The sequence below is a fragment of the Ambystoma mexicanum genome, chromosome 10, assembly GCF_040938575.1.
Source record: "Ambystoma mexicanum isolate Mex_15411 chromosome 10, UKY_AmexF1_1, whole genome shotgun sequence".
Classification (NCBI taxonomy): Eukaryota; Metazoa; Chordata; class Amphibia; order Caudata; family Ambystomatidae; genus Ambystoma; species Ambystoma mexicanum.
This window is the reverse complement of record NC_090932.1, coordinates 1,305,647,970-1,305,661,663: the sequence shown is the minus strand read 5'-3', so window position 1 is coordinate 1,305,661,663 and position 13,694 is coordinate 1,305,647,970. Positions and strand designations below refer to the sequence as shown.

The 13,694-nt window shown below is 44.1% G+C and overlaps 1 protein-coding gene across 1 annotated transcript in view; it reads right to left on the bottom strand.

The window, feature by feature from the left end:
- Positions 1–532: 532 nt before the first annotated feature.
- LOC138492275 (nephrocystin-3-like) overlaps positions 533–13,694 on the bottom strand; it is a 60,225-nt gene continuing 47,063 nt past the window's right edge. Inside the window, exons 5-8 of the mRNA XM_069619328.1 lie at positions 7,683–7,904; positions 6,456–6,551; positions 5,720–5,808; positions 533–2,437 (exon numbers count right to left, since the gene is read on the bottom strand). Coding sequence (XP_069475429.1) covers positions 2,317–2,437; positions 5,720–5,808; positions 6,456–6,551; positions 7,683–7,904 — 528 coding nt within the window. The 3' untranslated portion in view covers positions 533–2,316. The remainder of the gene's footprint in view (positions 2,438–5,719; positions 5,809–6,455; positions 6,552–7,682; positions 7,905–13,694) is intronic.

Sequence of the window (13,694 nt, the reverse complement as noted above, 5' to 3'; positions counted from 1 at the left end):
GATGGAAAGAGGTCTCGTGGGACAACAATGAAAGATAGGGAGACTGAAAAGGATCTCTTGGCACGATGATTGCCACTGCATCCTAAGAGGGACAGGTAGAAAGGGGCTCAGGCCATCAGAATGTAAGCGAGGTACATGGAAAGGCACTCCAGGCACCACAATAGGAGAGCGGTAGATGGAAAGGGGACTATCTCTTGGCACCACTATTGACAGTGTGTTCAAAGAGTGGCTGATAGAAAGGGATTTCATAGCACCAAGATGGGAGAGAGATAGGTGAAACAGGATCTCATGGTGACATAAGGTAACAGAAAGGGGCGTCATGAAAACTCACTGAAAGAGCAGTAACAGAGGGGTCCCTACAATGAAAGAGGGAAAGGGAATGTGCTCTTATGGCAACACAATGAAACACAGGAAGGCAAAAAGGGGTCTTATAGCGCCGCAACGGAACGAAGAAGAGTACCTGCTCTCTTGGAACCGCAATGAAAGAGGGATATTTAGAAAGGGGGCTTATGACACTCTGATTTAAGAGAGAGAGAGAGAGAGAGAGAGAGAGAGAGAGAGAGAGACAGAGAGAGAGAGAGAGAGAGAGAGAGAGAGAGAGAGAGAGAGAGAGAGAGAGAGAGAGAGAGAGAGAGAGAAGCCTCAAAGTAGGCGGAATAGACAAAGTAGACTCATGGTAACAGAATTAAAGAGAGGTAAATAGAAGGGGAATGTATGTCGCTGTACTGGTAGAAAGGCATACGGAAAGGAGTCTTTTGATGCCACTTTGCAGCACAGGAAACCAGGATGGAAGGAGTTGAATTATTCATGAGTACGTCTTTTCACATTCATTTATGTTTTATTTGTAATTCTTCTATTTGCAGTGTTTAATATGGAACTGTAATACAGTGTGAAGGGTTTACTTGTAAACCATAACTCACTATAATAAACAGAAATTTAGAACTACTGTGATTTCTTCTGGGAAGCTTCCATTGCCCCGTTCTGTAGCTTGTCTGACATGACAGATGGGGAAAGAACATGGGATCCATCTTGGTCCCACTCTGGACGGGTACAGTCCAGACTTCATTGCTAAATCACATAACTTCTACATGAACCCATAAGTAAACCCAACATAGGGCTCAGCCTCTTTGGGTGTCATCAGCGAAGTGTAACTTGGGAACCTAGTCACATACCTGTACCGGTTAAGGAAATGTGCGTGAAATTGGCAGTAATTATGATTGGTTCAGAGATTCCCACCCTTTGGGTTTTGGCTGCCAGAGCAAACTAGTGCTATAAGGGACAGGTTTCTGACTTCATCTATTCCCGCAGAAATAGAGATGAGTACTGAGAATTCAGTAGTCTAGCAGGCAGCGGCTATGACCGGAATGGCTATTCTGGAGACCAAATGAATGGTGCAAAGGTGACCTTGTCTAGGTGTAATCAATGAAAGCCAAACAGAAAGCATCAATTTGTTCAATCTTGTTCTGAAAGCCAGAGTTTTGCCGGCTGATTTGCTGCGCGATTCAACAGTCACCATGGCTTTCAAGTTTAGACTTAAGAACCTCCAGAAAAGAATCTGGATTTGGCTTTAGATTGTGCTGCAAATGATGTGAGTTTATTTTTTTTTCAGAAGAGGTACCAAAGTCTGTACCACGATGAACTAACTGCCTACGTGTTCAAATGCACATTCTCCCAACACTCGAGGCGGAAATCCAGAGTCTCTGACCGCATCATAAATATCTCCACAAACTTTGCCCTTCACGGAGGGGAAAATAATCTCAGATGGGGGTCTGCAGATATTGTTGAAGGTTTTTTATGCACAGTTCTAGGACTGAGCTATCCTGACTATCACATTCTCTGGTCTTCAAATATGTTTTACTATTACCCCGATCCATGACATTCACTATATTAACCGTGGAAAGAGTTAGCGCTGCCAGTATTGAAACCTACTGCACACACATAGATAACAGTAAGCTCATCGGGCTAGCTCCCTGAAAGAATTTGAAAGCCATTAGTGTAGATTTTTTAGGAGAGATCTGGTTCATGTATGGTAAACTGCATAGGTGTGGGGCTGAAAAGTGTTGTATGCCGTCCCGCATATAAAGGGTGAAGGGTCATGTGATGGGAGCAGGAAGAGGCATGGCCATCACGATGCAGGAAACCAAGGTAGAAGGCGGAATTGCTAAAGTGCTACTGAAGGGAGATAGGAATAGGGCACCAGCTGTGGGGTACAGTAGATCTGCTGGGAGAGTTATGTCAGGCAGTTGCAGAAGGAGCGATGCCGGGTGAGATGCCATGACTGGGAGGATGACAAAGATGCAGAGCGATGTGTGCTGTTTACACCTTTATTACCACACAAGAGGAGAGCATAGCGCAATAGTGGCAGAGCAGTGCTGGAACTGCAGATTTCGGAAGATGGATGTGGGATTTACAGATGAAGCACTCGGTCATCCCAAACCTAGAAAAGGACAAAAAGGATGGTTAGAACTAAAAATGCTTAGCTGTTCCCATCACAATAATCTGGACTCTTTCTTGGTTGATTCTGGAGTAGCCGAATCCTCACACCCTTAGAATATGTTGCTTAGTTGCATATATGATCCTTGTTGCCTATTTGATTTTCTTCATACCTTTATTATTCATGCGTTTGATATCATTTTGTTGTGCTGGATAATTGTGGATAAATGCACTAGACCATTGAAACGGTACTATTGTGTTAGATCTCTCACGCTAAGGCTGATTATATATGGGGTATCACACCTCTCATTGTTAGTGATGGAAGTGGATAAATACAGGTCAGCCATTGACCCAGTGAATCATCAGTTTGGCACAATTCTGAGGATGGCATTTTTACTTTGCTTCCACAGGAAGGGAGGGCTGAAGAAATTCCATGCTTCCATATCAGGCAAAGATTCACTACCAACCACTGTCCAGAGGATTCCAAACCACGCCACTTTCATAAAGACGGCAGAAAACACCAGCGTTTAGAATATTACAAAAACCTCCAGAGTCAGGTAGATCCTAGAAACACCATTAACTACAAGGGCCTAGAACATGCCACAGTGCAAAGAATTCTAGTGCACAGCACTTCACAAGAGCCAAAAGTGTACCACAGACCACTGGCCACCAGAAGACACCAATATTCGGAGGATCACACGGCACCTCGCTGCCCATGAGTTTCCAGAAAACATCAGTGTTTTAAGGATTTGCGACTCTGCTGCTGTAATAAAGATTCCACAACCCTGGGTCCAGAACTAACCATTGCCCAGAGTATACTACTAGCGATGGTGGATGCGGCAGCCAATCAGGTTGCTCTACAACTGCTTTGAATCTAACGATGTTACCCCGGGTATGGAGCATGCTGTTCACACCCGCCCGCCATCTTCCCACCGCACCAGGTCCGCTACCCTACCCTTGCTGCTTTCACCTCTCTGTGTTTCATCGCACCGCCACACCACTCCTCAGATGCCACTGGACCGCCATGGAAATGAAAGCTGGCTCCGCCTTTAGCCCTGTCTCCCAGTTCTATGGGTACCTCGTTGGGCCAGTATTTGTTTCAAAGAACTTTTCGCTGAGTGTGCGTGGCCCGTTCTTTCAAACAAAAACATTGCCATCAACACCCCAGATGTTAAAACTGGAGCGCTGCTCACAATAATCCCCCCGCCCGCAGGCTTTCACAGGATAATAATACCAGTGCCAGGCTTTAAGGCCTAAGCGAACTGCCCCGAGAAGCCTGAGGGCGGTATTATCGTACACTACTGTCAATATGATACACGAGCAAGAGTAATTGGTCTGGGAGGATAGCTCAGGGTCAAAGCATTTGCCTTGAAAGCAAGACAACACAGAGCAAGGTTCAAATCCCTGTCCGTGCTTAGAGTCTGGTCTTTGGAAATTAGCAAGTTACAAAAGATGAATTCAAAGCTTGCCAACTGAACACAAAAATATAAAGTAGACTGCATGGCGCAAACGTTTCTGAAACATATCACTGACCAGAGTATTCCACAAAAACGTGGTGAAGTCAGGATGATTTTGGGGTACACCTGTACTGCACACAAGGTTAGATCATCAAGCAAGATTAGTAGGATTGTAAAATTCATTCGGTAGCCTGTGCCCTCATGTGCAATTACAATACAATTCCTCCATGCCCACAGGCAGAGGCTTCAAACAACGCACTTGAAACAAGATAAAGCAGTCAACACAGTGTAAAATAACGTACGGGTCTACCAAATAAATGATAGATTAGTCCATGACCCGATGCATATCTATGAATCACAGCTGACTACACAACATCTATTAAAAACAACCTTGTGCAACGCTTCATCGCATTACTATTTCAAGATTCCGAATATTTAGTTGCTCTATTGGTTATTGCTGGGCAACCCTTCCAGATTAAATCAAAAGAATAATTTCCAGTGACAATATGGAAAAGCACGCTCACGGAATCAACAGGCCAGTTACATGTCTTGGGCGACCTTGGATGACATCCGGTTAAGCGGTCAGAGACAAATGTCAATGTCGACTTTCGATCAAATACCTTGCACCAGAAGAAGAGAAGGGTACTAAAATTGCTTTGATAGCAGCCATAGTGACCTAAAAGTTAGATATCACTTTAAAAAAGAATGTGCTATGCAATTTAGAAGTGAAGTTGACCTTTGTGTGGTATATGCATTTTTTAGGATAACCACTGTGTCTTCCATCAAAGTGTTGGGGTAGGTTCATAGGGATTTCAATGTCCAGTTGAAAGAGACAGGACTTCCCATATTTGACGCAGGGGTCGGTAATGGTACTCTGCCATAATGTCTCCTTGCTGAACCATTCTACAACCACGTCCTCTTGAACTGGTCCACCAGAGGAGTCAAAATAATTAACAGGTTAATGTAAGAGCACCCATACAGGACTCAATTTCAGCCATTTCGTTTGCTGTTGAGGACGAACCCCCCTGGAGAGATGTCAGTATTCTATTCTCTTTGCTTAGCAACAATGCAACTTTCCCCAGTGCTCACTATTCATAGCTGTTCTTCGCAGCTCCTGTAGCTATCCCCTGGTAAGCTTCCGAAGTGGGACCCTTGGCTCTTCCTCCGTATTTGTTATAAAGACAGCAGGCTCGAGAAACCCACAGAATAAGAGGTACATCATGAAATAACAGTTTCAAGGATTACAACCCAAAAGTAAGCGCTTCAAGCCCAGGAGGAGGAAGCGCTGGGGCTTAGGAGATGCCGCACCAGGTAACAACTAAAATGAGTCATCTACTAAGTCTGGAAGACGAAGAGACATTTCCCTCCCTGGACAAAGCATGCAAAATGAGGGAAGAGAAAAGGATGCAAGTCCACCCACCTCTGTGGCAGCCTTCGAAGAAGTTAAAATCAAAACAGGAAGTAACAGAAGAACAGGACTAGTCAATTACAAAATGCTGCAACGAGAAAAGACTGCCATGAAGGGATATCTGACAAGCCATGATCCCAAGTTCTAAAAACTTGAGCTATGGTTTGAGAGTTGACCCTGAGAGTGTGCTTCTTCTAAATTGGTTTCCAAACCCCGCCTCTGCTTTCTCCTATCTCCCTTTCCTTCCTCTTTTTTAACAGGGCATGCACATCAATGCCCAGTCCGTATTTGTTTAAGTCGCGGATTTTTCTATGCAATGGCAAAACATGTGAATTCTTAATAGATCTTTGGCCAGCAAGAGGACATTCCAGTTGGACATGTGGAAAACGAGTTAGCTTTGGGTTCATGAAGTGAGTGTTACCTGTAGTGCAGGTGGCAAACATAAGCCTCCTTCCCAAGAGCCAGAACAGTCTGCCCGCACATTACACAGCTCTTCCCGTTCAGGAAAAACTAAAAAGTAGGAAGTGCTGGTTAAAAACACACATTACCAGACAGAGAAAGATTGAGAAAAAAGAGGGGGAGAGAGAGAGAGAGAATGAGAGAGAGAGAGATAGAGAGAATGAGAGAGAGAATGAGAGAGAGAGAGAGAGAGAATGAGAGAGAATGAGAGAGAGAGAATGAGAGAGAGAATGAGAGAGAATGAGAGAAAGAGAGATAGATAGAGAGAATGAGAGAGAGAGAGAGAGAGAATGAGAGAGAGGGAGAGAGAGAGAGAGAATGAGAGAAAATGAGAGAATGAGGGAGAGAGAGAGAGAATGAGAGAGAGGGGGAGAGAGAGAGGGGAGAGAGAGAAGGGAGAGAAAGAGAGAGAGAGAGAATGAGAGAGGGAGATAATGAGAGAGAATGAGAGAGAGAGTGAGAATGAGAGAGAGAGAGAGAGAGAGAGAGAGAGAGAGAGAGAGAGAGAGAGAGAGAGAGGGAAGTGATTAGGCGAGAGATAGGGAAATAACATTCCAAAGAAAGACAAAGAGGTGTGAAGAAGAGGCATGAAAAAATGAGGAAACTGAGAATAAGTGAAAAAAGAGAGTGGGGGAATTTACAATTTGGTTTTCAGAACTGTCTAGCAACCTGACAGTCCTGGTAAGGTACCCACCCACCTGTCCGTAAGCACCACTGCGAACTGCACAGAAGGAGCAGATGAGAGCCGGTTGCCTCATGAACCCTGGCCCACAGGGCTGAGTGCAGCGAAGTTCCTAAAGAAAACAGAATTGTCAGTTACCGTAAGATGTGAAAATGGTCTCCACAAGCACAGGACTCACTCCAAGCCAACCAAAGTCCTGGCAACCCACCCAAATCTATCAATGAACGGTACCAGCTGTGACAATCCTCTAAATCACAACCCCAGCCAGGCCACCTGCATCAACTGTTGCCGCCACAATAAAAGTTGAAAGGATGTATTAAGCCAATCCGATACCGCCTGAAAAAACGAAAACAAAAACAACCAGGACAAAAACAATGATTTTTTGTGTAAAAGAAATGCTGGATTTTTGCACCTTTTTACAAAAAGTAAATGGGGTTGGGTAAGGGTATAAATAAGGGGGGGGGCGTGTGCGTCTCCCCCCGCAATTTCTTTAAAACGTTCAAAAAATGTGTTGTTTTGGGCCTCGTTTTTTGCGGTATTTCAATTTTGAAACGCCAATCCTCCACCAGTGGGAAGCGCATCTGGTTTTGGACCACTCCACATCAGCCCCGACAATTACTTCACCCTGAACTAACTGCAAAGCACGGGAAACTTGCCTGGCACTACAAATGTCCTGCCCCATCCAAAGAAAATGCAATTTACTGATATACAAAAGAGATAAGACACGTTTGCTTAACCTGAATACATTCCAACAGTCCTCCTGCCACTAAAATATACTCTACACAATGTCCGATTCACCTTACCCCAACGTAACATCCAGCAGGGGCAGAGCTCAAACCACCCAGACCTGCATACCTAGCACAACACAAGATGTGTGTGTCTATCTGCTCTCTATGGCACAGCTCTTCCAGCATCACGCACACATCAGATCAACACTGAACCAACTATGCTGACCCTACACAAAGCACCTGTGCAAATAACACTCTATGCCACCATCTGGTCTAAACCTATTCTGCACAAACCCTGTCTAACTCAATCTACTCCAACAGAGCTACATGAATAGGCAGCATTCACAATGATATGACTTCTGGGGTGGGAGGACGAGGAGAGTAGGTTTCCAACGTGACTGTGGGTTTCTCCCGCACTGCGGAAGCCTTGCTCCGGAGGGCAGGACTCAAATCACTGCAAGAGATCTCTGTTCAAGAGACCAACACACAAAGCAGAGGTGTGTTACGAAGTTTACCTTTAGGTACTTATATTTAACAGCAGCTGGGAGTAACCGGGCCCTCTGGTCCTTTCGCAGGAAGTTCACCAGTCTGGCATGGAAGCATCCCTCTTTGAGTAACCGTGGCACCTCGGATACTACGGTCACGTCATCTGCACAGCTGTGCTCATAGTAATCGGCAAGGCTCTGGAGATATCCCTGTCGAACGTATTTCTGAGTCAGCAGGCTCCGTGTAACAGCCTGAATGTGAAAGAGTAAAAACAATGTTACTAGGCAGTGATGCTTTATACTGGACCAGTGCTAGGGTCCACCATTGGAAGAGCTAAACAGGAGAACCCACACTGGGTAGAAACCACTTCACTTAATAATATAACGGAGATAGAGCAGCACTGGAGGAGAAAGAACTGGAGTATATAGTACAGCTAAGATGCAATGGCCACAAACAAACCCACCAACCCCAACAGTGGGGTGCTATCTTGGTGAGGTATCAGAGTACAACACAGAGAGAGAAACTGCATACAAAATCCCAGCAAAGAGAGAACACCACATTCAGAGGAAAGGAGCTCAAGAGTACAAACAAGCAGAGTCAATTAACTACACTTTAGAAGATTAACAGATCCAGCCCTGGTAAAACCGGCACAAGAAGGCATCAGGCACACATAGATGAGATCCCATATCCTTAAGGGAAGGTATCAGCAATCCAGCATTCAGCAAACAACCAGAGAAGAAAACAAGCACAGAGTACCATCAAAGTTAGCCTGGATTGTGACCAGCAGAGCCGTCACTGTTGGCCCAACAGCACACATAAGGAATATTTAGCAAAAGTAAGCAGACCACTGAGACCAACTTCCAAGCCTGCCCAGAAAGTCAAACATCTAGGTATCAAGTTTGGCCAAGAGCTCAGCTTCCAATCACAAGTCAACTCAGTGATCAATAAGCCAGTTTCCAGTTCTCCTTGGTACATAAAACCATTCCTTTCTTACAAGTGTATTCATGGAGGAGCTAACCAGATCATTAGTCGTGGAAAGCCGCGACTGCTGAAATTAGTTTTTTTTCCGCTATCCAAATGAAAATGGAAAGATTGCAAAGAATGCAGAATCAAGCATTAAGACAAACTTTAAAATTGAACAGAGACCATGTCAAGCCAACCATGTAGCACTTAAATGGCTCCCAGTATCCACTAGGATCCAGTTTAAAGGCAATTTTAGGACTTTAAACAGGATTGTTCTAGACTGCAGGCAGCATTCTAGAACAAAGCGCCAAGATATCAGGAATACCTAGCCCAGCGCTGCACCCCCAACAGAACCCTAGGGTTCTTCAACTCACATTCCATAGGGCAGAAACAGTTAAAGCGCAATGAATATAGGGACAGAGAACTATGGGTGCACGCTCCTAAACTATGGAACACTCTCAATCAGGACTTGAGAAACAAATCAAACTACTTAACATTGAGAAAAGGACTTAAAACAGACCTTTTCAAGAAGGCATTTGACAGAACTGGCCTTTACAGGATGTGGTGCACGACTAAATATATGTTGTCTGGTTTCGAACCACAGTAAATGCAAAATGAGCACTGGGCAGCTCGCCTAAATCACCACCCCCATTGTAAGATCCACTGCATGGGCGCAAGCTGGGACCCCTAGACTGCGGTCACCATCAACCATTACCAGCACAGACCAACGCCAACCAGCTGAACCTTTTTTTGTATTTAGTTTGCTCTTTGCTCCCCTACTTCAAAGATAAAAGTGCTTCGAAGGGACATGAGGTGATTATTGCGGTGCTATATAAAACTCCTAAATAATCAAATTCCCCATATCATAGAGAACCATCAGCACAAGTCCTCAAGACAACTGCATAGGAAAATCTGACATGCCTACAAACTGCTACCCTCCCTCAGGTATGGGCATCTAGCATGCGAAGAAACTGCTAGGGGTGGTGTGGCATGTGACCTATGAGCATCCTTAGCCCATTCCCCTGCTCCTCCCACCCCCATGGTGTGGACGCACCCGCTACTCCAGCGGTGGCGCATGCACACCTAATGCCTATATTAGAGATGGTAATTCCCTGTTCACAGGGTCACCTCCCTCGTCCCAATACTCGCTTCTAAGGTTCCAAGCACCTCCCACCAGAACGTATTATCCCTTTTCAATTCATTTTGTATCGGCTGTTTCCCCCTTTGACCCCAGTCATTACTCTTACCATAAGGTTGGAGATAAGCAGCAGCTATTTTATATGTATCTTTATATTGAGGTGTGCAGCCGCGTCTCCCCACCGGTTATATGTGATTTTACCGATGGAAAATTCAGAGTGGTACATTTCATTGCGACCATAATACTGAAAAACACTGATTTTCTTTTTTTAATTTGGGTGGGCAACCTCCCCCCCCAAAGCCCCTGGGCCCCCCTCCCACCAATGCACCCGATGTTCTACCCTTTTAACCCCACCCCGACCCATTTTAACCCCTTGCCTGACTATCCTATATATATTTATTACATATTTTCAGTGTTTTTCGGTATTATGGTCTTCAGTGAAATGTACCACTCTGAATTATTTTCGGTAAATTGACTGGGTACCTCCCGTAGGCTAAGCTACAATTGCATAGTCGCAGTATGTTGTCGCTAGGCAGAGTAAAAGTGGTCCAAGTGTAGCCACTTGGTGCTCCAACCTTACCATTAGTATAGGTCAATGTAACACCTCCAAGAAGGGATAGACCTGGCAGGCACATCAGAAGCAAGGTCTTTCCGGCTGCTTGGATGAGAATCCAGTCAAGACCTCTACAGTGGGTAAGCCTATGAGGGAAGTGTTTGGGCAGATATACAAACTTACAAACGGCCAGAGCAAATATCCAATCTGTTCTTTACCCATGCCCGCACGTAACTACCCTCGTTCCTTGAGGGGGCCAGCAAGTTGGTGTGGAGAGAAACGAGCTAACAGACTTTTTCCTAACAACAGAAACCTCTCCGTAATGTTAAACTTGATTGTCCAGTTTTTGTGTGCGCAGTTTCTTTGCAGCGTGCATGAGGAAATGGCAGGAGGAATGGAATGACCCGGGGAAGGTCACGGCCCCAAACCTTGCACTTTGTGCCAGCCCTCTCCATTGCAACACAGGAAAAGTGACAGTCCTCTCATATAAGGAGGGAATAAAGTGCCAGCATAGCTAGCACTATAGGTAACAGAATGGAAATACAAGCACTGTTAAGAAAACTGTTCATATCCAAGAGAAAGGCGTGGGAAACGTGTCGGACAATGCTTTATTATGTTAACAGCCAATAGTGAGGAGGGATCTCCCCGTGTACAGGAGGTCACAACACCACTATGGTATATTTCGTTTTCTCAATTGTGTAACATATAACAATACTTTACTACTCTCTTTAATTTATTGTTGCGACAAATCAATAAAGATAATGTCCATCTAACCTAGTGCAATCAAGAGCCACCAAGACCGCACATTATGTAGGTAGACAGTGTGGCTACCCACATAACCATAGTGGTGTTGTGACCTCCTGTACACGGGGAGATCCCTCCTCACTATTGGCTGTTAACATACCTGGGACTGTGTCCCAATAGGAGTGCAGCACAGGGTTATCAGGTGGCAATACCCGGTGTGTGTTCTGTTTTTGTTCTACTTTGGACTTCGACTGGCCTCGGAGTTATCCCTTTTGCACCTGAAGTAAAATCAAACTGACCAATTCAATTCATCGAATAGGAAACTTTCTGTCTCCATACTAACCCTTTAGTTTAATTAATTTTCTTTCATTCAGTCTATTGTTGTGCCTCCCATCTCCCTTTCTCTTTCTCTAGTTTTGGACAATGCTTTGTTCCCAGGTAGAGGAGACTTGGCCTGGATATTCGGCTGTACTGTTCCTTTGGAAAAGGTTCAAGGCTAATTTGCATATGAAGTGTCCCTGTCCACAGTGAAATGAACAAGATAAATAGGATGGGATGGGATGGGATGGAATGCTACCCAAGGACATCAGAGAAGTTAAGAAGCTGGATATCAGCAGATATCCTACAAATAGAAGATGTTTGGAGGGGAAGCGTGATGGTCCCCCTTTGATGATCTAGTACTTACATACAGGTTACTGGCCCCGCAGAAACATGATTGCCTGAAGAAGATCTTCGAGGGCAGAAACTTGATAGCCTGAAGAAGATCTTTGAGGGCTGAAACATGACTGCCTGAAGAGGATCTTCGAGGGCAAAAACATGATTGCCTGAAGAAGATCTTCGAGGGCAGAAACATGATTGCCTGAAGAGGATCTTCGAGGGAAGAAACATGACTGTCTGAAGAAGATCTTTGAGGGCATGGGTATGATGAGTTTCAGTTTCCGAGAGGAACACAAAAATGTGGGCTGCCAATAAAACAATCTGTTGCCCAATTTTGTCATATTAATGCATGAAAATGATGAAGCAGAGTATTGGGAAGAATGGAGTTCTGAATAAATTAAGGCAGGCTTTGGATAAGGTAATATATGAACAGCGTTGGGATCAACTGTAGCTCATTACATTCCAGTGAGCTAAACTACACTTGACATTTACCCAACAAAAAATATTATTCACACTATACTGCTGCTAAACTGGGGTAACAAGATATTTGTTGGTGCCGAGAGTGTTACCATGTTGTAGATTCCCAATTTATATGCTTTTGGACTGCGATAAACATGTCTATTTTTGGAATGAAATACCTTCTGAAGGCGATATAATGTTGTATAATGATGTGCCCAAAATTCCTCTGCTTGTTTTGATCCATGATTTTGCAGCTGTGCCGACATTGCCTTTATGGAGCAATAAGACAAAAATGGACACTTTGGAAAGCCAAGACAAATAAGTGCAGAGGTCTGACTGCAAGTATTACTGACGCTTTCCAAATATAAAATGGAAAAGGTACAGAAGAGCTTGAAGCTTACAAGACAAGACGTCTACCTCACGTCATTGAATTAGTGGTTTGCCTCACTAGGATGGTGTCGCCCAAAGGGGTGTTTTGTTTGTTTTTCATCTCCTGTATCTCCTCCTGCGGGCCTGACATTTTCGATGGAAATGCTTGATAGATACAAAGTTAATTTCAAGGTTTATATATTTTTCTCACAGGACCCGATTTATTGGCTTTGGTTAGGTTGTGCGCAGCTAGGATACTTGTTATGTATCATGCAGTTTACTGTTTTATTTGATACACATGAATGCCATTATGCTTTTTAATGTTATGTCAAGTTATGACTTCAGCATTTTTTTATTTTTTTTATTGAGCACACAAACAATACTATGTTATTTTATGAAGCTTTTATACTGCGCCAAATCACCACTGTACTGGTAGCAGAGCACCTGGCTTGTGCGGGAAGTAGGCGTATTGTGCCCCCACCAGGCAGAACCATATCTTCGTCTATGCCACATAAAAGCCCAGGCTCAAAGACTTTTAAAGAATGCTTATTTAGTATAAATCAGCCAATTAAGGTTTTCTATACACCAAAACATAAAATCACATGTATCATACAAAAGCATCTCATGATAACTCGATCTTCTTAAAATAATATTACACAATCAGAATAAACATATGAACAACTCACTTGAAAAATTAAGAGGTCTACAATTTCTTTAATGAGATGCCACATTTTAGTCATGTGATGCAACACAAAATCATTACCACTAAAATAATCTTCCCGCAAGGTGCCTAATGAGCCAGTTGTGGCATCACAGTTACCAACAGCCCTTAGCGTCCTCTTCCGCACTGTATCCAAACTTTCATGAGCATAAAACGTTCAGTAGTCTCCACCATCCTGACACCACAGAGCCTAAATGATCTTGCGTTCTGTTCCAAACCCATCCAGGTCCCCATAGTCTTTAGGGCGCTAAACAGGTTGAAATCAAATCGTGTGCATTCAAGAGCAATCAAATGATTGGGGAAGTCAAGCAAGTAGCCGGGATAAATGCTGCATTTGTGACGGTGGAGTAGATACTCCCTGCAAAGTGCTTTAGTTGCTAAATCAGCCCCTCTTTGCTCATGATCCAGAGAACAGATGACATGTGTCATGCCTGAAG